Source organism: Oncorhynchus keta, chromosome 18 (assembly GCF_023373465.1).
Source record: "Oncorhynchus keta strain PuntledgeMale-10-30-2019 chromosome 18, Oket_V2, whole genome shotgun sequence".
In the NCBI taxonomy this organism is placed as follows: domain Eukaryota; kingdom Metazoa; phylum Chordata; class Actinopteri; order Salmoniformes; family Salmonidae; genus Oncorhynchus; species Oncorhynchus keta.
In genome coordinates this window covers 7,139,762-7,165,489 of record NC_068438.1, presented here as the reverse complement: position 1 = coordinate 7,165,489, position 25,728 = coordinate 7,139,762, and the positions used below count along the sequence as shown (strand labels likewise).

Genomic DNA, 25,728 nt, shown 5'->3' with positions numbered 1-25,728 from the left:
ATGGCCGATGTGAAACTGTTGTTCCATCAGTAAGAGCAGGGGCAGGCTGTGGGGCTCATGATTGGAAAGTCCATTACACATTGCCATGTGTAATGCAGTGTAGCTTAGTTCTATATACACCATCCCAAGAGTGCAAAAACTCAGGAAGTACATTTTCTTAGAAATATAACTTTGTCCTGTGCTTCTCCGAGCACGCTCTTCGTCTGGCCTATAGTATAGGCTATGGATCATTTTATTGAGACCACACTAGGCGCACTTGATATTGCACACCCAGCAGAGAATCAGGGATGAGGGGCATCATCGGGCAGACATCGAAATACTATAAGCAGCAACTAATTCTCAAACCCTGAGCAATACCACATTTATTGTATTACAAATCACATGACCCTCCTCCGGACTAAATACAACAAATACTAATCCTTCCCCCTGACTTAAATGGAATAAACATGACCCTCCCTCATTGTCCTCTAGGGAACAATTGTGTACATTTAGACTGCTCCCTAATGTAAATCTCTCTGTCTGTCTTATCAAACCCGGAGCAATATGATATTTAATCAATTACAAATTACACAACCCTCCCCTTGACTAAAAATAAATAAATACTAAACACTCCCCCTGAGTGAAATTGAACCATTTGTGTACATTTCCACTGCTTCCTAATGTAAATCTCTCTGTCTCTCTCCAGTCTCTAAATATTGATGGTTTAACACCGAATACACGGTATACTACATCTAAAACACAGTCAGTGTACATTTGTAACCGGTTGGGTACACCATTCACCGACGGGGAGACGCGCGCAACACTACGGGTAGATGGCTAGATGCTCACGAATATCATTAGTGGTCGTGTGTGTGAGGCAGAGAGAGTGAGAGACAGACAGACAGACAGACATCAAGTGATAGACATCAAGAGACAATTTGGAATCAATAAAAAAACAAAAGAAACATTGAGATTCATCAACAAAGACTTTGGAAAACTACGTTCATGTTTTGCATTCTAAGAGCGCGACTCGACCAAGAACCCTTCGTGGACTGCAATTGAACAGTGAGAAGGCACAGATTATACACATTGGAACAATAATAACGCTTTGTGAGAAGAAGCTGATCATTGTCGTTGATTGGATTGTGGTCAGTCAATTTGTATCTTAAAGTCAAGATAATAGAAACAGGTAAGAAGATAAATTGGGCATGTTTCTTTTTCGATATAATTCTAAAGGGGCGTGTGCGTTCTTATATCTACAGTGTGTTGTCTGCCTCGTTGGAGCTACATTTTTGGAATGTGGTTTCTGGTAAAAACGAGTGCTAGGGGGAAAAGGCATTGTTTCTTATATGTGAGTTTTACTGTGAGTAGGGTGTATTTGCTAATCAATAATATAGGCAACATTCCATTTCCTGAAATATTGATGTGAATCATTTATTTAGAAAACGTAAACTTCTCGCAATGTGTATAGGCCTATGCATGCCTAATATAAATTGCATGATGGATATAAAAATATATATTCACTCATTTTATTTCGCAACCATGTCTGTACGAGCATCATATTTTTTCAAATAGGCCTCAACTATGTGGTGTCGAGAGTTGTTTATGAATTCCATCTATTTTAGTGCCATGAGGGTGTGTCCTTTTCAGTGGCAGTGTATGATGTTAGATTAGCCAAATCGCCTCGTGCAGTGCTGCATAGCAGACAACACATTCAACAGTTTGTATAATTAGTCCTCGGCTAAATAGATCTAAATGGTATGTAGGACGAATTATTTGAAGCGCTTGAATACTCCTGTCTTCCACAATACTGGCAAGACTAGTGGTAATGCCACAGGTTAGGATCAGAGAAAGTGGCAGACTCGCGGAGCTCGCGCCAGACAGTGTCTATGATGAGCTAGATTTTCTCGGCTATGCACATTCTAAAACATATTCATGCACAGTTATGCAAACTAAGGCTATGTCGCAATTTAGGTAACACCAGAGACATACTAGGCAATATTATAATTTACCAACCAATACAATTATTCGGGAGTTATTGTCCATCCGTGTCTCCATTTGGCCAGTGGGAGACAGCGGTCGGGTGCGCGAAAAAAGCTTATCTGCAAATGATGGATGTGGTACAGAAAGTAGGTTGTAATTATAAAACGGAGGCACTTGTGTTAATCTGGCTGTCATGAGCTGTTGGGTCATTCCACCAAATGAGTACCTTTTGGGTAGTGTAACATAGTATACACCCCCCCCACCTTATTTTAACGTTCTTTTCTGAATAACACGTTCGATTTAATCAAAATATGTTTCAGCATCTCAAGAAGTTAAATTGAAAAATGACTATAGTAAGTGCCTTTTAAGTGCTAACAGGCTTGACCATAACAGGGTTGACTGTAAAGGGGTTGATGATTTCATTTTAAAATAAGCCACAAATCCCCTTGTCACGGGGGGAATGGAAGCTTGGTGTGTGCAACAGGGAGGGGCAGTTGAATGCAAGCACAAAAACGTTCATTTTAGCCGTTCTTTCTGGGTAATAGGGTTAATTTGTTATGATCGACCCGCATACTTTACCACAAAACACCAGAAAATGGCTAAAAGGACTAGAACCAGATCACCTGCTTCAACCCTATGATTTTACTATTAGATGTTCAATGTTTATTTATTTTTTAAATATTTTAAAAAGGAAGTTTCACCATATTAAAATGAGAGTTCAGTTCGCATAACAGGTTAGATCTTAAAATAAAGGACGAACATTTCATGAGATTGGATGGATCACTAATCACATTAAGTAAATTATAATCTTCAGAAATGACTTTGTCAAAGCAACAAAATAACTAGGGCTTTACAATGGGGAAGACTTGGAGAAATGTTAGAGTTAAGTGGGTTAAAATCTCCCTAGAAGTCAGAAGGTGCACCAAGGAACAGATTTATAGAATCTTCCGTGTGGTCTGTATTAATTAAAGCGCACTTAATATAATAGATTTTTCAAATTAAATATCGGTGCACAATTTCTACTGAAAATATGAAACGGCACTCTTTTAGTTGAACGACCCTGTTGTATAAAGGTTTACGTTCAGCGTGAACACGCATGAATGAACATTTAGAATCTCATCACTGTGCACTACCTCTTTCTCCTCTCCTCACGTACTAGTGTTTCTTGACGCTACCATTTCCAGCCCACCTCCCTCCCCTCAGCACACATTCCTCACCGACAGTATTTGGTACTTCTAATAGGAGTCACCTGATGGAAACAGTTGCCATAGCAATACCCCGGCACCGTGACAGGAGGCACGTCCAATGTCTTGTTGTCATGGAGATGTACCATCATCATGATGGCAAAGATGTTGTCATGAGTCTTGCTCCAGAAAGGACCTTGATGACCTGTATTTTGTCTTAATTCATGATTTGCTTGTTCTGTTTGAGCAAGTTGTAATAAAGTGATAGATGACACACACACACACATCTGAGAGCTAATCAGAGGCAGTTCCATTGTGAAGAGCTACAGGTAACTGCCAAAATAAAGGAAACACTTGAGCAAATGAGGGTTCTGGCAGCTCTGTTATGGTGTGGGGTGCTTTTTCCCCGCATGATTTAGGTCCTCTCAACCCCTTAGAAGTGCAAGGCAAACATCAATAAACACACAGCCATTTTGGGTTACCACTTTCAACCTATGGTGAAACATTTCTATCCTGATGGGGGGGGGGGGGTCTCTTCCAGGATGATTTGTAGAATCTATACCAAGGCGCATTGAAGCTGTTCTAGGGGGCCATGGTAGCCCACCACCCTATTTAGGCACTTTATGATGGTGTTTCCTTTATTTCCTCAGTTACATGTATCTTTCATCAGCAGAGAGGCACTCTAAAATCATATTGTCAGTAATAGTGGGGTTTGTCACAGGTAATAGCTGCTGTTTTTGTTCTCAGAGTCAGCATGACGGGGTAAATAGACTCTCATTCTGCACTCTCCAAATGCCAATCAACACCTGACCTACCTCCTAAACACCTAGATATGGGAGCTTTTACATGAGCTGGAGGTTAGTGTCAAATTGACACAGAAATATCCATAATGGGTAAGATCAAGAGAGAAAACAAGCTCCACCGATCAGATCCCAACACTCCCAGATATCATTTCACATAACCATATCTACACACAGAAAATGTTTTGGTCCTCATGTAGAATCCTTTTGAGTCCCAGATAGAACCCTTAACCCAGAGGGTTCTACACGTAACCCTAAATAGTTCTCCCTGGAACCAAAAAGGGTTCTATCTGTGACCAGAAAGGGTTCTCCTATAGGGATAGCTGTATAACCCTTTTTGGGTGTTGGTTTGATCATGGCCTAGACACTCGCAAACAAAGGTGTGAGTGTTCAGGTGTGAAAAGATTCCCACTCACACAGAGAAGGAAGAAAACCAACGGGTCACAACTCACAACAGCATTTCCACTATGATGTTTATTTCTGTCTTCTCCCATATGTTTAATTCATAATTCATGTCTTGGGCTTGAGTCATAGCTCCGTCCCTGGGTTTGTTGCTTCAACAGAGGGTACCACTGCTTCTACCTCATTTTCTGCCTGCCCTTCCCCTTCTCCCTCAGACAAAGGGAAGTGCTGGCAGCACCATGGGACGGAAACACGACACCGACAAACAACGGGGTGACAAACGTGGTTTAAGGAGAGGCATAGAGGCCAGTGCAGCGGGTGGCACTTCTCATTTCCCGCGAGGGAGGTGAACTTGAGGGTCTGTGTCACGAGCACTGGCCTGGCTAGCAGTGCCACACCCCAACAGCAGCTTTCCCACGGGATTCGGAGAGATACGGCCAACTTGGCAACCTCTGATCTGAGAGGTTGAACTGGTTGCATTGCACTTTTCCACGACGTGGAATTTCAGACTATTGACATTGTGTTTTTCTTGCCCACTGGTCCTGGTTGTTAGACGGTAGACAGCCGGTCAATCCTCACTGTCAGTTAGGGCTAGGAAATCTATGGAATTAATTCAATGAATTGTAAATCATGTTTTAGCGCAATTCCAAATGCTTGTATCGCAAGAATCACGTAACTAAAAATACATATATGTATGAGTTTTTAAGTCCGCTTGTTCTCATGTTGTCTTTTTGGTCTTATCTCCTTCTGTGTTGTGTGCACCTTCCCATGTACACTAAGCCCCTCCCCTTACTACTCACACCAACGAAGATGAGAGATTACTTCTTCTCTGACGAGCAGTTTCAACTCCTTATTTGCATTTGAAGTTTGGTCCAACAGAACCGGTCATATGGACACCAAAACACATTGAGACAATATTTTACTGTAATATAGGGGAAGATAGCCTTTCTAATGAGACCCTTTTTATGTCTCAACTCCTCAAATTGCGTGCAGAGCAGACTACTGAAATAGGAGTATCAATGAACATTGATTCTGGTAAATGTAGCCTAACATGTTGACCACACTGCTCGCGTTACATGCACAGAGTATTGCAAAATACATTTACACATGTTAGTCAACTAGCGTCTGCGTAGCCAGGCACTAAAATAGAACTTGGTTCTATTTGTGATGCTTAGCGTGCTGCAAGTCCTGCCTCTCCCATCTGCTCATTGGTTTTTACCCATGTGGGTGATTGAAACTGAGGTCCACACTCCAGTCCAGTTGGTGGTGGTAATGCACCTTAGAGTTGTTTTCCAACCACCATATAAAGTCCAAAGAAGAAGACTGAAGGAGAGATTACTAGATTACTCAATTTATCTTTTTATCTGTGGATTAATTGTCAGAGTAGAGGACCTTGTGCATTTCAGGTAAAATAACAACCCAATGTTTATATCGCAGGACAAATGACCTAGCAACAGCAGGCTAGCTAGTTAAAATATCATAAATGTCTAATGCTTTTCGACCTGTCCCCAAATTAATATAGTTGGTTTATATTTCGTTTTGTGTGTACTGATCGCATCTCATGTGGATGGACAAAATCAACATGTGCATGCTGAGGCACGTGTGCGCCCGTTCTAGTCAGCATGTAAGTATAATTTCAAAAAGCCCTGAATTCATTAGATTTTTGCTGACTCTTTTAAATGCAGTGTATTTGACCTTGAATTGCGAAACAATGCTAATTTAGAGAACTTTTTTTTTAAAGAGATATACAGTTGAAGTTGGAAGTTTACATACACTAAATTGACTGTGCCTTTAAACAGCTTGGAATATTCCAGAAAATTATGTCATGGCTTTAGAAGCTTCTGATAGGCTAATTGACATCATTTGAGTCAATTGGAGGTGTACCTGTGGATGTATTTCAATGCCTACCTTCAAACTCCGTGCCTCTTTTCTTGACATCATGGGAAAATTAAAAGAAATCAGCCAAGCAAAAATTGGAGACCTCCACAAGTCTGGTTCATCCTTGGGAGCAATTTCCAAATGCCTGAATGTACCACGTTCATCTGTACAAACAATAGTACGCAAATATAAACACCACGGGACCACACAGCCGTCATACCATCAGGAAGGAGACGTGTTCTGTCTCCTAGAGATGAACGTACTTGTGTGAAAAGTGCAAATCAATCCCAGAACAACACTAAAGGATCTTGTGAAGATGCTGGAGGAAACAGGTACAAAAGTATCTATATCCACAGTAAAACAAGTCGACATAACGTGAAAGGCCGCTCAGCAAGGAAGAAGCCACTGCTTCAAAAACACCATAAAAAAGTCAGACTACGGTTTGCAACTGCACATGGGGACAAAGATAGTACTTTTTGGAGAAATGTCCTCTGGTCTGATGAAACAAAAATAGAACTGTTTGGCCATAATGACCATTGTTATGTTTGGAGGAAAAAGGGGGAGGCTGGCAAGCCGAAGAACACCATCCCAACCGTGAAGCACGGGGGTGGCAGCATCATGTTGTGGGGGTGCTTTGCTGCAGGAGGGACTGGTGCACTTCACAAAATAGATGGCATCATGAGGAGGAAAATTATGAGGATATATTGAAGCAACATCTCAGACATCAGTCGGGAAGTTAAAGCTTGGTCGCAAATGGGTCTTCCAAATGGACAATGACCCCAAGCATACTTCCAAAGTTGTGGCAAAATGGCTTAAGGACAACAAAGTCAAGGTATTGGAGTGGCCATCACAAAGCCCTGACCTCAATCCCATAGAAATGTTTGGGCAAAAAGGAAAAGGTGTGTGCGAGCAAGGAGGCCTGCAAACCTGACTCAATTACACCAACTCTATCTGGAGGAATTGGCCAAAATTCACGCAACTTATTGTGGGAAGCTTGTGAAAGGCTACCTGAAACGTTTGACCCAAGTTAAACAATTTCAAGGCAATGCTACCAAATACTAATTGAGTGTATGTAAACTTCTGACCCACTGGGAATGTGATGAAAAAAAATAAAAGCTGAAATCAATCACTCTACTATTATTCTGACATTTCACATTCTTGAAATAAGTTAGCATTAGCAAACCAGTCTAATATGGTGATCCTGACCTAAGACAGTGCATTTTTACTAGGATTAAATGTCAGGAATTATGAAAAACTGAGTTTAAATGTATTCTGCTAAGCCTTATCGCAGAGCCCTACTGTAAGTATAAAGATAATACTCTGAGGTAAACACTACGGAATGGACCTCGTGGGTTGTAATTTGCTATCATGCCCCAGCCTCCTCCCTCGCCCAATTCGCTGTCATCCTTTTCCTATCCCTCCTTTTCAGCTTGTTAAATGGAAAACATTAAATCTTGTACTGTACTCCTCTTTCCTGTGTTTTTTTTATGTCTAATATACAATGCATTCGGGATTGACATTTTCCACATTTTGATACATTACAGCCTTACTCTAAAATGGATAAAATAACAAAATCCTCATCAATCTACACACAATTCCCCACATTGTTTTTTTTTTAAGTTTTGGCAAATCTAAAAAAGAATACTTATTTACATAAGTATTCCGACCCTTTTCTTTGAGACTCGAAATTGAGCTCAAGTTTCCATTGATCATCCTTGAGTTGTTTCTACAACTTGATTGGAGTCTACCTGTGGTTAATTCAATTGATTGGACAGTTCGCAGTGCATCTCATAGCAATAACCAAGCCATGTGTCAAGGCACAGATCTGGGGAAGGGTACCAAAAAAGTTCTGCAGCATTGAAGGTCCCCAAGAACACAGTGGCCTCCATTATTCTTAAATGGAAGAAGTTTGGAGCCACCAAGACTCTTCCTAGAGCTGGCCGCCCGGCCAAACTGAGCAATCAGGGAAGGTCCTTGGTCAGGGATGTGACCAATAACCTGATGGTCACTCTGACAGAGCTCCAGAGTTCCTCTGTGGAGATGGGAGAACCTTCCAGAAGTGTAATCATCTCTGCAGCACTCCACCAATCAGGCTTTTATGATAGAGTGGCCAGACTGAAGCCACTCCTCATTTAGGTGGGACACTAGCGCCCCGTCTCGACAACATCCGGTGAAATTGCAGAGCGCGAAATTCAAAATACAAAAATCGTAATATTAAACATTCATGAAAATACAAGTGTCATACATAATTTAAAAGCTGAACTTCTTGTTAATCCAGACTTTACGGCGAAAGCATACCATGTGATTATCTGAGGACAGCGTCCCGCAAAACAAAAGCATTAAAAACATTTTCCAAACCAGCAGAGGCGTCAAAAAAGTCAGAAATAGCGCTAAAATAAATCACTTACCTTTGAAGATCTTCCTCTGTTTGCAATCCCAAGCGTCCCAGCTACACAACAAATGGTTGTATTGTTCGATAAAGTCCTTCTTTATATCCCAAAAAAGTCAATTTAGTTGGAGCGTTTGATTCAGTAATCCACCCATTCCACTCGTTCAACATGCATACAAAGGAATCCTAAAAGTTACCAATAAACTTCATCCCAACAAGTCAAACAACGTTTCTAATCAATCCTCAGGTACCCTAATATGTAAATAAACTATACAATTCAAGACGGAATATAGTGTGAATGTAGTGTGCTCCCTCATTCACTCGCGCCACAAGACTACAGTCCAAAATGAGAGCCACCTTGAAAAACTACTACTAACTCATTTTTCAAAAAACAAGCCTGAAACCCTTTCTAAAGACTGTTGACATCTAGTGGAAGCCATAGGAACTGCAATCTGGGAGGATTTCCTTTGAATATCCCATAGACGAGCATTTCAATGGGTGGTGACCTCAACAAACAAAAAAAATCCGTATGGATTCTCCTCTGATTTTTGCCTGCCATATCAGTTCTCTTATACTCACAGACATTATTTTAACAGTTTTATAAACGTCAGAGTGTTTTCCATCCAATACGCTACCAATGTTTTCCATCCAATGCTACCGATATATGCATATCCTAGCTTCTGGGCCTGAGCAACAGGCAGTTTACTTTCGGCACATCAGTCATCTGAACTTCTGAATACTGTCCCCTAGCCTTAAGAAGGCTAAAGACGCTCAGACGGGCTGACAGCTGAGCAATGTAGAAAGAAGTCGCACTAGGTTTCTTCTCCGACAACTTTTGTAAATACTCCTCAATTTTGCCTAAATTCATACTTTTCATAACCTCAAAAGCCTACTTTTAATTACCCGGTAATAGGGTGTACCTAAGTTAGCATTAGCAAACCAGTCACATGGTTTGGAAAATTGACAGAGAAAACTACACATTCCAACAAATCAACCTCAGCTAAAACTGGTGGCTGCACTGGCTCCAATTCAGGCAAATGTGGAAACCACCCGGGGTTCTGTGGAATCTCACACTACCAAACTGGTCGAAGTTTAGGCCGGGCTCTCCAGCCACAGTGACAAACTCACTATGCTGGAAACCAGGCTTGACGATGTGGCCACTGCCAACAAGTCTCTGAAGCTACAAGTGGAAGATTTGATTTCATGTTCAAAACGCCAGAATATCCACGTGTTTGGACTGCCAGAGGACTCCGAGACAGGATATCCAACCCGTGGCGGAGATGTTGAAGGACGTTTTGGATGATGAGGCTTTTCCCAATCTCCCTGAACTTGATATAGCCCACCGCAGCCTTGCAACGAAAGCTCGCCCAGGTGGCCGACCGCGTCCTATCAAAGTGAGGGGGCATCGATACAAAGAAAGAGAGCTTGTCCTTCCGTGGGCAAGGGAAAATAGCGACACCACTTTCCAAGGCCACAATATCAAGTTCTACCAGGATTTCAGTTCTAGCCTGGCAAAGAAATGGTTTCCGCATTCAACGACATCAAGTCCACTCTGTACAAGAAGGGAATCCGATTGGACTGATTTATCCTGCCCAACTCCATGTCACCTTTAACGGCGAGGTCCATTTTTTTGAAAATCCAGAAGAAGTACTTATACCTAAAGCACATACATTGAATGCCTGAAATACATTGAATGCCTGAATTGGGATGATTTCTCTCCGGCCTGTATTATGTGAGTAACGTTAGTTTTAGTGACCGTGTGGACAATAGGCTACATATATCTATGACCATCTATAGATCCGTTTCTCGTGAAACAATCCTATGTTAAAGCTTGTTGGCTACAGTAGGTATGTATGAAGCAGCACACAACTCCTTTCTGTTGTTGACAATGACATACTATACCATCTCACTGCTCTTTAAACTGCCATTTGATCTTGTTTAGTTTCTTAATCAAAGACAATCGCTGGTAAAAGCGCAGCATTTTGATTTCTTTCATTTTACTAAGTCTTTGAACTTGCTGCTCCACTAATGGCAATCTATAACCTACATTGCAGTTTGGCAGCCTTTAGGTCATTTTGGAGACTTGCTAGTTCGACACAGAGCCTGTCCACTAATATTTGTGTATTTACATTTTTCATTGGGGTCTGCATGATACAGTGCCTTGCGAAAGTATTCGGCCCCCTTGAACTTTGCAACCTTTTGCCACATTTCAGGCTTCAAACAAAGATATAAAACTGTATTTTTTGTGAAGAATCAACAACAAGTGGGACACAATCATGAAGTGGAATGACATTTATTGGATATTTCAAACTTTAACAAATCAAAAACTGAAAAATTGGGCGTGCAAAATTATTCAGCCCCCTTAAGTTAATGTAGCGCCACCTTTTGCTGCTATTACAGCTGTAAGTCGCTTGGGGTATGTCTCTATCCGTTTTGCACATCGAGAGACTGACATTTTTTCCCATTCCTCCTTGCAAAACAGCTCGAGTTCAGTGAGGTTGGATGGAGAGCATTTGTGAACAGCAGTTCAGTTCTTTACACAGATTCTCGATTGGATTCAGGTCTGGACTTTGACTTGGCCATTCTAACACCTGGATATGTTTATTTTTGAACCATTCCATTGTAGATTTTGCTTTATGTTTTGGATCATTGTCTTGTTGGAAGACAAATCTCCGTCCCAGTCTCAGGTCTTTTGCAGACTCCATCAGGTTTTCTTCCAGAATGGTCCTGTATTTGGCTCCATCCATCTTCCCATCAATTTTAACCATCTTCCCTGTCCCTGCTGAAGAAAAGCAGGCCCAAACCATGATGCTGCCACCACCATGTTTGACAGTGGGGATGGTGTGTTCAGGGTGATGAGCTGTGTTGCTTTTACACCAAACATAACGTTTTGCATTCTTGCCAAAAAGTTCAATTTTGGTTTCATCTGACCAGAGCACTTTCTTCCACATGTTTGGTGTGTCTCCCAGGTGGCTTGTGGCAAACTTTAAACTACACTTTTTATGGATATCTTTAAGAAATGGCTTTCTTCTTGCCACTCTTCCATAAAGGCCAGATTTGTGCAATATACGACTGATTGTTGTCCTATGGACAGAGTCTCCCACCTCAGCTGTAGATCTCTGCAGTTCATCCAGAGTGATCATGGGCCTCTTGGCTGCATCTCTGATCAATCTTCTCCTTGTATGAGCTGAAAGTTTAGAGGGATGGCCAGGTCTTGGTAGATTTGCAGTGGTCTGATACTCCTTCCATTTCAATATTATCACTTGCACAGTGCTCCTTGGGATGTTTAAAGCTTGGGAAATATTTTTGTATCCAAATCCGGCTTTAAACTTCTTCACAACAGTATCTCGGACCTGCCTGGTGTGTTCCTTGTTCTTCATGATGCTCTTTGCGCTTTTAATGGACCTCTGAGACTATCACAGTGCAGGTGCATTTATACGGAGACTTGATTACACACAGGTGGATTGTATTTATCATCATTAGTCATTTAGGTCAACATTGGATCATTCAGAGATCTTCACTGAACTTCTGGAGAGAGTTTACTGCACTGAAAGTAAAGGGGCTGAATAATATTGCACGCCCAATTTTTCTGTTTTTGATTTGTTAAAAAAGTTTGAAATATCCAATAAATGTTGTTCCACTTCATGATTGTGTCCCACTTGTTGTTGATTCTTCACAAAAAAATACAGTTTTATATCTTTATGTTTGAAGCCTGAAATGTGGCAAAAGGTCGCAAAGTTCAAGGGGGCCGAATACTTTCGCAAGGCACTGTATATACCAAATTGTATTTGTTACTCTTTATTTTTATGAACACTCTGAACTACTGTGGTTTACTTTGGCCATGATTGGTGAGGTTAGTCACTGATGGTCCTCAGTTACATTCACTTTATCTTGGACTCCACTACGACATTGAAGTCTAATACCATCGCTCCTCTCTTCCAATTGTACTCTTGTTTAATTGTTGCACTAGCGGAAGAGTTTAGGCCCACGGTTCATTTGCGTAATTGTACATATCCAAAATTCTAATGGTCCTTTTGTCTACTTTTATTGAATTATTCCCTCCTAACAACGTTTAACAATTTACCAATACAGGGGCTGACTATTTTCATAGCCTACTGGTTCATTTCAAACGTCATTACTCAGTCCTGTGGCGACACCTAGTGCACTACACTCATTTTATGGTCATTGAAATGCCACCAATCGCTGTTAACATTTTAATAACTGAAGGTGAAGGTTATTCTCGTTGTTTAAAGTGTGACCGAAACCCAAAATGTACACTTGCTTATTGACATATATTTTTTTTAAATTTCAATGGCGTATGTCACTTCTTTCCTAGGTCGGTTTGACCTCACTGCACATGTCGGCTAATCGACAGATGCTGAGTAAGAGAGAATTCCTGCTGCTTGTCTTATTCATAATAATGACTTTTAGGATTTGTGTTTTTTTATTTTTTCTTTGAAGGGTGTTGTACTATCATTTTTATTTTGGTGTATGTTGGGGGTGGTGGTGGGGGTTACGTTAGCATTATTCAAAGATTCTTGTGCTCTGCTTTTTTTGAGGATTTTATACATTTATTATTCAGATGTTTTGCTCATGCTGCTCCTCTCTCAATCTCTCTTTTCCTCTTTCTTTTTCATTTGACTTCTCCTCTTATAAGGATTAATGTCTAGTTCAACAACAAGTCATGATTGTACTTTAGGGCTTCCAGACAGACTGGTGACATGGAACATTCGCGATTGTGGGGGGAAAATTAAGTGCTCCAGAGTATTTTCACATCTGTACAGCCGGAATACTGATATCGCATTTATTCAAGAAAAGCAGACCTACGTGTTAACGACCATACTAGATTGCGTAAAGCATGGGTTTAACAGGTTTTTCATTCTAATTTTAACGGCAAAGCCAGGGGAACAGCAATAGTGATTCACAAACGGGTACAGTTTTTACCCTCACAGATCAGTTCAGATCTTGGAGGATGTTATACAATAGTTAGTGGCACCCTCTTCCAAACCCCTGTAGTACTTGCGAATGTTTACGCCCCTAACTGGGATGACACTAGATTTATGACATCTCTTTTAGCCTCTCCCTAATCTTGATACCCACCACCTCATCTTCAGCGGGGACCTTAACTGTGTTATTGAACCAAGATTTGACCGGTCTAATCCCAGAACACTTCCTCCTTCCGGAATGGCAAAAGCTCTTTCTAAATTCATGACCCAAATGGGTTGTGTTGATCCATAGCGCTTCCTCCAGCCGGTCACAAAAGACTTCCTCTACTTTTCTCATGTTCATAAAGCCTACTACTTTTTAAATGTTTTAGATAGAGCCCTTCTCCCCTCAGTTAAAGCTACAGAATATTTTGTGATAGTGATTTTGGACCATTCCCCCCAAATTATTGACTTAGCTCTCTGAATGCAAAATAAAACACTGTTGAATTATAGATTTAACACGGCCCTATTGTCTAACAAAGAATTCTGTGACTTTATTTCGACCAACTTCTCTTCTTTGGGAGACTTTCAAAGCTGTATTACGGGGAAAGATCATTTCTTACAAAGCTCATTATGTCAAACAAAGAACTGAAACATCAGGAACTGGTGGACTCAATTCGGGCAATAGACCGGCAATATTCAACTTTACCATCCCCTGAATTAACCGCAGAGGCTGAAACGTCAAACTCAATTTAATCCGCTTTCCACTGATAAAGCAGAGTTTCTGTTGCAATGAATTTCGTACTACAAATATGGAGACAAGACCAGCCACCTTTTGGCACACCAACTTAAACGCCAGTCAGCATCTCATCTTATCTCTCAGGTATATGACTCCTCCCATAATCTTACAAGTGATCTCTCTCTAATATTAATTCAACTTTTGTGTCATTTTATTCTAACCTCCACAAATCCGACAAATATGTCTGCTCTATTCTGCTCCGACGGCTAGCGTACACACCAACTCTCAATATTCAAAATACTTCCCCCTCTCCAGAGGGTCCCGTCAAGGGTGCCCTATGTCCCCACTCCTTTTTGCTCATCCGATAGAACCACTTTCCTTGGCCTTAAAATGATCATCATCATTCGCTGTTGAAGAACACAAAGTGTCACTGTATACAGATTATCTACTATTATACATCTCTAACCCTGTGAACTCTGTTGATAACATAATGCATATTTTAAACACGTTTGGATAATTTTCAGGTCACAAATTGAACATTCAGAAAAGTTCATGTTTTCCGATCAACCCTGCTGCCAAGCAAATTCCCCTTGGAGCCCTGCCTTTCCGTCTGTCGCCCTCTGGCATTCCCTATTTGGGTGTGAATATAATACAGTCCCTGGCTACCCTCCATAAAACTAACTTTGCACGCCTTTCTTATTAGCTGGCAGAATCCAATCTATTAAAATTAATATTTTACCTAGGTTTCTATACCTTTTTCAATGTCTTCCAATCTTTCTGCCGAAATCATTTTTTACCAAGTTGGACTTTGCTAGAGGAGATTTTGTCCCTCCTGTGGAATCGCAAGTCTGATTTCTAGATTATTTGACATTATGCTGACCTCTAAACCCTCTCCAATAAACAAAATCAAGACAGACTGGGGTAGTGAACTTGCAGATAACTGGTGGGAGGAGGTCCTTCGGGTAAACTGCACATCCTCGTGTGCTCGGTTAAGTTTAATTCAGTTCAAAGTCTTGCAGAGAATTCACTACACCAAAGAAAAACTTTATAAATTAATTCCTCCCAGACACGAATGACACGTGATAGATGTTGATTCACTCTGGCAGACCACACCCATGTGTGTTATTTGTGTTCTAAGCTGTCTGAGTATTGGTCATCCTTTTTTAATACTAAATACTACAATTCTAGATATTGACCTTCAGCCTTGTCCTCTAATAGCTATATTTGGAGTTCCATCTTTGTTGCATAGTCTCATTAAAAGTGAAGATGACGTTGTAGCGTTTGGCTCCCTTATAGCCCGCCGGCAGATCTTACTTAACTGGATATCCTTCAAACCTCCCACTGCATCATCTTGTTTGAAAGATCTAATGTATTTTCTACACTTAGAAAAACATGTAATACACTCAGAGGATATACTGGTAACATTTTCTTGAGATGGCAGCCTTTAATTTCCTTTTTTGAACAGTTGCCTTCTATTGATCAGGAGTAAGAATTTTGGCCAACGGGATATGGGAGGGTGTGGGAAGGAAAGGATAGTATGTTGTGATATTTTATATTTCTGTGTATGTGTACTTGTGTGCATATTTATATATTATTTCCAGTCGTAAATGCATTTTATTTTTTGTATGTATGCCGCTTTTGTTGTTAAGGGGAGGGGGTGGTTCAATAAGTATAGGGGTAAAATGATGTATCTGTTCAATTTGTATTTTGTATTTCTTTATATGTCCAATAAAATATTTTTAAATAAAACACACAAAAAAGATATCATTGATGAAAACCTCCTCCAGAGCGCTCAAGACCTCAGACTGGGGGTGAAGGTTCACCTTCCAACAGGACAATTATTATTATTTTTTTAAATTAGGCAAATTAGACCCTAGGCACACAACCAAGACAACACAGGAGTGGCTTTGGGACAAGTCTCTGAATGTCCTTGAGTGGTCCAGCAGGAGCCTGGACTTGAACCAGATCGAACATCTTTGGAGAGACCTGAAAAAAGCTGTGTAGCGATGCTTCCCATGCAACCTGACAGAGCTTGAGAGGATCTGCAGAAAATAATGGGAGTAACTCCCCAAATACAGGTGTGCCAAGCTTGTAGCATCATACCCAAGAAGGCTTGAGGCTGTAATCGCTGCCAAAGGTGCTTCAACAAAGTACTGAGTAAAGGGTTTGAATAGTTATGTAAATGTTATTTCAGTTTTTTAAAATATTTATTAACCTCTCTGGGATACACTTCTCGTTAATCCAACCACAGTGTCCGATTTCAAAAAGGCTTTTCGGCTAAAATAGAACATATCATTATGTTAGGTCAGCAACTAGTCAAAGAAAGCATTCAGCCATTTTCCAACCAAAGAGAGGTGTCACAAAAAGCAGAAATATAGATCAAATTAATATTAACCTTTGACGATCTTCATCAGATGACACCTCCAGGACTCAATGTTACACAATACATGTCTGTTTTGTTCGATCAAATTCATATTTATATCCAAAAACCTCAGGTTACATTGGCGCCATGTTCAGAAATGCCTCCAAAACATCCGGAGAAATTGCAGAGAAACATCAAATAACAGAAATACTCATCATAAACTTTGAAGAAAGATGCATGTTTTACATAGAATTAAAGATAAACTTGTTCTTAATGCAACCGCTGTGTCAGATTTGAAAAATGCTTTACGTCAAAAGCACAATATTCAATAATCTGAGAACAGCATTCAGCCACAAAAGCAAGCCATACAGTTACCCTCCAAGTTGTGGAGTCAACAAAAGTCATAAATAGCATTATAAATCTTCACTTACCTTCGCTGATCTTCGTCAGAATGCACTCCCAGTACTCCCACAAGAAATGTTTGTTTTGTTGGATTACGTCATATTTATGTCCAAATACCTCCGTTTTGTTTGCGTGTTTAGTTCACTATTCCAAAGGTACAATGCGCGAGCACAAAATCCACACGAAAAGTCAAAAGAGTTCCATTACAGTTTGTAGAAACATGTCAAACGATGTTTACAATCATCCTTAGCGAGGGTCTTTTTATAATAAATCTTCAATAATAACCCAACAGGACAATAGCGTATTCATTACAGAGGAAAAAGAAGGAACGGCGCGCCCGAGTGACCGCGCAGTAAAACAACTGATTGGCCACAGCCTAGACCACTTATTGAAACAGCTCTTATTCAATCCCCTTCTACAATAGAAGCCTCAAACAACTTTCTAAAGACTGTTGACATCTGCTGGAAGCATTGGGAAGTGCAATCTGGCCCCAAAGACACAGCATATTAGATAGGCAATCACTTAAATGAAACTACAAACCTCAGATTTCCAACTTCCTGGTTTGGATTTGTCTCAGGTTTTTGCCTGCCATATGAGTTCAGTTATTCTCACAGACATCATTCAAACAGTTTTAGAAACTTCAGAATGTTTTCTATCCAATACTACTAATAATATGCATATATTAGCATCTGGGACAGAGTAGCAGGCAGTTTACTCTGGGCACCTTATTCATTCAAGCTACTCAATACTACCCCCCTGTCACCAAGAAGTTTTAATTTGCAAAAAAAACGTCAACCTGTTTTGATTTGTCATTTTGGGGTATTGTGTGTAGATTGAAAAAAAACTAAATTCATACATTTTATAATAAGGCCATAACAAAACGTGAAAAAAAGTCAAAGGGGTCTGAATACTTTGTGAATGCACTGTAGTGTAGACTAGTAGAAGTCCCCATAGAGGTCATCCAAGGTGTCACTTACCGTCGCTGTGTTAATAAGCTATCAGTACCATTAACAAGGTGTAAGAGTTCTAAGTGGGCTCCTCTTCCTCTCTCTCTCTCTCTCTCTCTCTTTATCTCTACACCTCCATCTATCCATCCATCCCTTGATAACTCTCTCTCTATATATATATACCAGATGGGTAAAAAGGACAGGATATGATGATTGAATAAGGAAGAGGATAAGAATGCTGTATTGAACAACGATGGGATGTAACGTTCACGGCCAAAAGTCACAGAGCGGAGCTTCAACGGTGTCAGGATCGTCTTTATTGAGGTTGCAGCAGCTGTTAAGACTCAATCGCCACGCAGATTAACCCTTTCCTCTCTCTCCGAAGACCTCTGGCCACATCTGTAGATGTCTATTAGCCTTCACAAGATATCGTCATCCACCACTGTAATACGTCCTCCCTGCCTGTGTATCTCCTGCTAATGAATAGCCCAGGGCTATAGGGTCGGGTTGGGCGGTGACTGACTGAATGTGAGGATCGTGAGTACAACACTGTCCTATTTAGTGCAGCTGGGGAGGGTGGTGGGAGTAGATGCAACATCACAGAGCCAGACATAACAACCCACTTATGTCTGCTCCATAGTGACTGGCTGTTGAGTGCTATTGTCCCAGTCATAAACCAGAACCTGTCTGGATATAGATAACAGCAGGCATATTAAGCAGACATACTGTTACCGGGTAGAATAGTGATAACATGCAACCAGGTAAAACATGCAGCCAGTTTACAGACAAAAATTCATCCACATAATTGTGTACAGAGACGTTCTGTGCTAGACTGAGAGGTGCGTTTGGCTTTTACATGCAATGTTCTTAATGCCATGAATGACATGTCAAATGTGTAGCTCTGTGAATATTTGCCTGGATTCAACATGACAACATAATGTGTGCTGTGAGGCCACTCTCCCAGTTCAATTAGACCATTTGTTGCTCAATTACTATCAGGTGCCCTATCATCGAGCAAATTACCTGCCTCCTGAACATGATTCATCCTAAGAAACTTCAACGTGTGGCCATGAGGCTGGGCTCGCCACCTAGAGCTGTTTCAAGGGCAAGGTCACACCTCTTATCCTTAATGATCGGTCCCTTTTTTTCCCCAATTTTCACCTAAAATGACATATTGACAAATCTAACTGCTTGTAGCTCAGGACCTGAAGCAAGGAAATGCATATTCTTGATACCATTTGAAAGGAAACACTTTGAAGTTTGTGGAAATGTGAAATTAATGTAGGAGAATATAACACATTAGATCTGGTAAAAGATAACAACACGAAGAAAAGAAACATGCATTTTCTTTTCATCGTCTTTGAAATGCAAGAGAAAGGCCATAATGTACTATTCCAGGTTAGGCACAATTTAGATGTTGGCCATTAGATGGAAGCAGTGCATGTGCCAAGTTTTAGACTGATCCAATGAACCATTGCATTTCCGTTCAAAATGATGTATCAAGACTGCCCAAATTTGCCTAATTGGTTTATTAATACATTTTCAAGTTCATAACTGTGCACTCTCAAACAATAACATGGTATTCTTTCACAGCACACAAACAGCATCTGGACTGTGGTGCTAAGCGACTATGCTAATGACTTAGGTCCTGTCTAGCCAAATGTATTCTCTCCCCCACAATCTGCATTTTGGTATCAGTAAAGGATTTGCTCCATGGGAAGTGGGGCACATAACTTGGAGGATAGATGGATAGAGAGACTGAATCTGGGAGAGGAGAGGAGAAGCAATGGAGGGATTGTTGTCATCTCTTTTGCCTCGAGGGCAAATTTCTTTCCATGAAAAGCCTGAATCCAAGTAATCTACTGTAATATTGTAACCTGTCTTTTGTCTGGAATTCTCTCATCTTCAACCCATTACTCTAAATTCCCCGGCAACTTGGCAACTTTTACATCTAGTTTCTATTCCCATCAAGATGTCTGTGTAGTACTGCTTTGAGAATGTAACTGAAAATGAGACACTTGATTGGTATTGATCCATTCATTTTTTTGATCACTCTTTCTGCAGGTATCACAGCTGCCTGATTAATGTCATTATCTATCTACCAGTGGATGTTTCACGCCAATATAAATAAAACATTCCTCTGCAGAGCACCCATTTGGAGTCATTTCTAATCTTACCTACTGTATTTGTCTGTGTGAACATGTGTGTCTTGGTGTGTATGTGTGTGGCATGTTATCCACTAACACGTCTCTCTCTCTCTCTTTCTGCAGTTACCATGGAAACTATTATGTTCTTCCTCTTTTCACTCCTGGTGTATGTAGCTGGTAAGTGCCCCCTCCTCCGCTCAGCCACTACCAACACCACTAACACCAGCACGACGACCACACTATCCACAGGGAGGCAGGAGACACAGGGGAGGGCCGTGGCATGACATGGCAGGCATGGAGTTTTGACTGAACATTAGTGGATTGACTTATTCTGGAGCCTGAGGCTTCCTTCCTTTGCATACGTAGTACAGTGTGTGTGTGTGTGTGTGTGTGTGTGTGTGTGTGTGTGTGTGTGTGTGTGTTATGTATATCCCAAGTATAATGTAATATACTGTATATCAAGTATATTTAGGCCATGACACACATACAGCAACTGTTTAACTCTGCTGCAGATCATAGGTTCTATACATCAGTTGAGAGAGCAACTGAGCCATCCATGTTATGTATTCTTCTATAGAAGTGTGGTGTTATCCATACTGTTTGCCTCTCACTCTTTCTCGTCTGTTGATCAGACTAACCTTCCACATTCTATCGCTTTGGTATTTTCCCACCTCTTCAGTTCACATTCTGTTCTGGTTTCTCTTTCTCTCTCCCTTTCTTCTTTTGTCTCCAGATTAAACATCTCTCCTTTTCCCTCTTCCCTTTCTCAATGTCCAGATGTACATTTTCCTCGATCAATCTCCCTTCCACTATAATTCAGTGTTTTTCATACACACACACACACTCCCCATGCTGTGTGACTCCCTGTCTGTTGATATGAATACACATGCTGAGTGCACACACACACACAGTCTTGTACAACTAACCTTCTGGCGACACACAATTCACTCCCATTCAAAATTCTATTTTCCCTAATCCCTAAACCTAACCATAGCCTGTAGTCTTACCCTTACCCTTAACCCAAAAACCTAACCTTAACTCTAACCCTAAGCTCCTAACACTTAATGTAATTCTAACCCTAACACTAATTCCAACCTTAACCCTAAACCCCCTAGAAAATAGCATTTGACCTTGTGGGGACTAACAAAACATCCCCAGTTGGTCAAATGTTGTTTCGCTTGGTCCCCACAAGAATAGTTAAACACGTCCACAGACACACACACACACGCACACACAATGGGGGAGTGGAGCAGAAAGAAGGTCTGGGATTTGTGCAATGGGCCGGACAGTGTTTGCTGATGGGAATTTAGGAAATTAATTGACACAGTGAGTGAGGGTTGGAAGAATAGAGTAGGGGAGAAGGAGAACGGGAGATAACTGAGGCGATCCATTCAACTAATAATCCACAAGGCCAGTGCCATTGCACAACTGGATGTGAATACTGCAACCTGTCAAGAGCCCTATCCAAGCTCTGATGTGACATACTGAAGTTCAAATATGAGCCAATAAGAATTCTGAATTACAGTGCATTCGGAAAGTATTCAGACCCCTTGACTTCTAACGCTACAGCCTTATTCGAAAATGCATTCAATTGTTTTGTTTTTCTCAACAATCTACACACACTACCGCAAATGTATTAAAAATTACAAACTGAAATATTACATTTACATAAGTATTCAGACCCTTTACTCAGTACTTTGTTGAAGCACCTTTGGCAGCGATTACAGCTTTGGCAGCCTCGAGATATTCAGAGACTTGTCATTGTCTTGTTGGAAGGTGAACCTTCACCCCAGTCTGAGGTCCTGAGTGCTCTGGAGCAGGTTGTCATCAAGGATCTTGCTGTACTTTGATCTGTTCATCTTTCCCTTGATCCCGACTAGTCTCCTAGTCCTTGCCGCTGAAAAACATCCCCACAGCATGATGCTGCCACCACAATGCTTCACCGTAGGGTGGGTGCCAGGTTTCTCCAGACATGACGCTTGGCATTCAGGCCAAAGAGTTCAATCTTGGCGTCATCAGACCAGATAATCTTTTTTCTCATGGTCCGAGAGTCCTTTAGGTGCCTTTTGGTAAACTCAAAGCGGGCTGCCATGTGCCTTTTGATTGGTAGAGTGCTTCAGAGATGGTTGGCCTTCTAGAAGGTCCTCCCATCTCCACAAACTCTGGAGCTCTATCAGAGTGACCATCGGATTCTTGGTCAGCTCCCTGACCAAGGCCCTTCTCCTCGATTGCTCAGTTTGGCCGGGCGGCCAGCTCTTGGAAGAGTCTTGGTGGTTGCAAACTTCTTCCTTTTAAGAATGATGGAGGCCACTGTGTTCTTGGGGACCTTCAATGCTGCAGAATGTTTTTGGTACCCTTCTCTAGATCTGTGCATCAAGACAATCCTGTCTCGGAGCTCTACGGACAATTCCTTCAACCTCATGGCTTGGTTTTTGCTCTGACAACTGTGGGACCATTCGAAACACATCCAATCAATTGAGTTTACCACAGGTGGACTCCAATTAAGTTGTAGAAACATCTCAAGGATGATAAATGGAAAAATAATGCACCAGAGCTCAATTGAGTCTCATAGCAAAAGGTCTGAATCCTTCTGTAAACAAGGTATCTTTTCTGAAAACCTGTTTTTGCTGTCATTATGGGGTATTGTGTGTAGATTGAGGGAAAACATTTATGTAATCCATTTTAGAATAAGGCTGTAACGTAACAAAATGTGGAAAAAAAGTCAAGGGGTCTGAATACTTTCCAAATGCACTGTATGTTCTAAGTGTTGGGTTCTAATTATTAGAGTAAGAACTTGACGGACACTGAATGCTTCAACCAAGTTTATTCTTCCCAAAGGATCGAACAGCTGAATCGTCGAACACATATTCATACAAGCACTGATATTTAACCCTTCTCCTATGCTGTTTCCTCCACATCTGAACAGCCAATGCATCTCTGTTGCTAGACAGAACCTTAGTGATATCGGTTGTTGCCCACTTCATCTGACCTGACCTCTGCCCCAATGCGATCACTCTTCCCCAACTAACGGTTGTCATGGTTATTGGTACCAGACGGTGTCTCTTCTCCTCCCAGAGGATCCCTTCCATATGATCCCTGATGGCTAACAATAACGTATCCTGACATAATCTCCCTCAGTGATTAATTAATAAGTATATTTCTCTCTCGGTCTCTCTCAGCAGTAGCAGACCCAAGTGCAGAGGGTGAGTAACCTGTGTGTACAATGTGTTTAGCCATGTTAACCCCAGCCCCGTTATACTCTTTGGTATGTACAACATTGAAAACTGCTATTATTGTTAGATGTGCGATATGGCTAGTATCTCATTGCCTTGCCTTTCCCTGTGCCTGTATTTTCAGATGGTAATAAGGAGAAGAAAGAGGTGGACCCATTTGTCTATGGTAAGTAGACCACTGTTAGTGCATCTTGATGCTCTTCCCCATCAACTGACAGTGTTCTGATAGCCAAGAGAGAAGACTTTCTTAAGTAGACGTCTGTGTCTCTGTGTAGACTATCATAGCCTGCGAATCTGTGGACTGGTCTTTGGCGTGGTCCTCTTCGCGCTGGGCATCCTTCTCATCCTCAGTAAGTCTTCATACTTCAGTAAGTCTACCTACGCAGCACATGTACTTTATGGGCCTTCGATTGTTGATTTTAAGATCGGGATGATGATTTGTTGTCGGTTCTAGGCCGAAAATGTCGCTGCAGTTCCAATCAGGAGAAGAAGCCCAAGTAAGTCAGCATTTGTGCCTGATTGGTCGATTTCATTTCTGCTCTGTTGTTATGGGGCTGTGTTCTCCGTCTCTGGTCACCATGACAACCGACATCTGTCCCCTTGGTTCTGCAGGGCCCCTGGAGACGAAGAGGCTACGGCAGAGACTCTGATCGTGTCCAAGGGTGAGAGAACTGTCACTCCCCACTCACTCCTCACACACACACCCCTTAGAACACCCTTGACACCAGTCCATCGTCGAGGTCAACCTCTGGGAATGATTTTTCGTAGTCGATGCCTAGGTTCCCCCACATGTTACGGCCACTATTTGAAATGACTACACCAGCCTCACTGGCTTTTCATGAAGTCATGTGAGTTTCCTTGATTCCTCCTCTTCTATCCAATCACAGCTAAGGAGCCAGAGCCAGAGCCAGAGCCTGAAGCTAAGGCTGAGAACTGAGTCAGCCCAACCAGACTGACCCCCCACCTGACCGAATCAACCACATCTGCCACTTGAACCACTACCTAACGGCCAACACAACAACCATGACGATGATGACGACGGCAACAAAGGTGATGATGCTGGGGGAAAAAATGAATGATGATGAACGAAGATGATAATGAAGAATGAAGATGATGCAAAAGGAATACTGTGCGACCACTGGGTAGAGGATAGGAGTGTGTAGATGGGGGTGGGGGGGGGAAATAATGCAGATGTAAATAGACCTCTAACCTATTGTTCCGTGCTCTGTGCCCGTGTACGTGTCTCAGTGATCTCGTGTGTCCCTGTGCCTTTCTGCGACACTCTGTCTCCAGTTTGTCGTCTTAGCCAGTGACACCTTTTTACAGATCGTCTTTACCCCAGTTCTTAATAAGTAAGAGATTTGTCAAGAAATGTTCTTCTTGTTTGTGTTTAGCTTAAATTCTGTGTTTCTATCGTCTTTAGATTCTAGAGGTTACTGTTTGCTATATTTTTGTTGTTGCCGTTATCACCATCACACTTGTAACACTTGTCCTCAATGCTGTGTTTCACGTAGTAGATTCTATACTATGTATACATGCATATGTATTAGTATAAATAGTCTATACACAGTTATAGCTATATATATTGAAATATATGTGTGCCTGTGTGGGTACATGAGTTTGGGTGGTGTGTGTGTATGTGTATGTGTCTGAGAGGTTGTGTGTTTTTGACTGTGTTGCGCCTTACACACGAGAATCCAACTGCCACAGTTTGCTGACCAAGCACAAGAATGCATCAGAGTTAACTAGGAGCTCACCAACAGTACTTACTGTAGTAAAGTGAGCTCCTACATCAGCTGTATCACTGCCTTGTCCTAGAAGAAGAAAAAACGTCCAATCTAGTCTCCTCCTCTGTCATTGGCTGAGCCGGGGCGATATACCGCCCTCAGAGGCAGGCTAGGATTGGCCGGTTCCCACACCAGTGCCGCAAATCTGTGTCCTCTATCGTTTATTTGAGAAGCAACAGTAGCTGATTGCAAAATCAGTCTCTCAACCAATGGCGTTTCGCTGTTTTTGTATTGTATTATTGGTTATGCATTTAGTTCATGTGTGTGAGTGATCGAGAGTGTGTCGATGCTAAGGGTGCCAGAGTCATAGTTTTAGACGCCAATTTAGGTGGAAGAAAACAAAAGGAAAATATAATTTGCTCTGTATCAGATGTCAGGTAAAGCTTGTTACGCAGTACGATATATGGAGTCTTATGCGGAGTATCATTGTTACAACAACAAACAAACAAAAAAACACTGTCACGACAATAAGTAACTAACTCTGTTCGTTCTGTGCATGAGGTTGTATTGTAATAGCTGCATTTTGTGCTTGTAGCATAGAAATAAAGTGTCTCTCACAAATAACCTTCAA

At 41.4% G+C, this 25,728-nt stretch overlaps 1 protein-coding gene across 3 annotated transcripts; it reads left to right on the top strand.

Moving 5' to 3' along the window:
• The first annotated feature begins 709 nt into the window (after positions 1 to 709).
• LOC118397152 (FXYD domain-containing ion transport regulator 6-like) lies at positions 710 to 25,728 on the top strand. 3 transcript variants are annotated; one of them, XM_035791640.2, is made up of 8 exons: positions 710 to 1,168; positions 20,261 to 20,314; positions 23,320 to 23,340; positions 23,495 to 23,536; positions 23,646 to 23,738; positions 23,825 to 23,867; positions 23,983 to 24,032; positions 24,258 to 25,728. In XM_035791640.2, exons 2-8 carry the CDS (start codon positions 20,266 to 20,268, stop codon positions 24,305 to 24,307), a joined length of 348 nt encoding a protein of 115 aa, XP_035647533.1. In that variant the 5' UTR covers positions 710 to 1,168; positions 20,261 to 20,265; the 3' UTR covers positions 24,308 to 25,728. The 3 variants fall into 3 exon arrangements, with proteins under 3 accessions (XP_035647533.1, XP_035647534.1, XP_035647532.1); XM_035791641.2 differs by having other exon boundaries at positions 23,317 to 23,340; positions 23,646 to 23,720; XM_035791639.2 differs by having other exon boundaries at positions 23,317 to 23,340.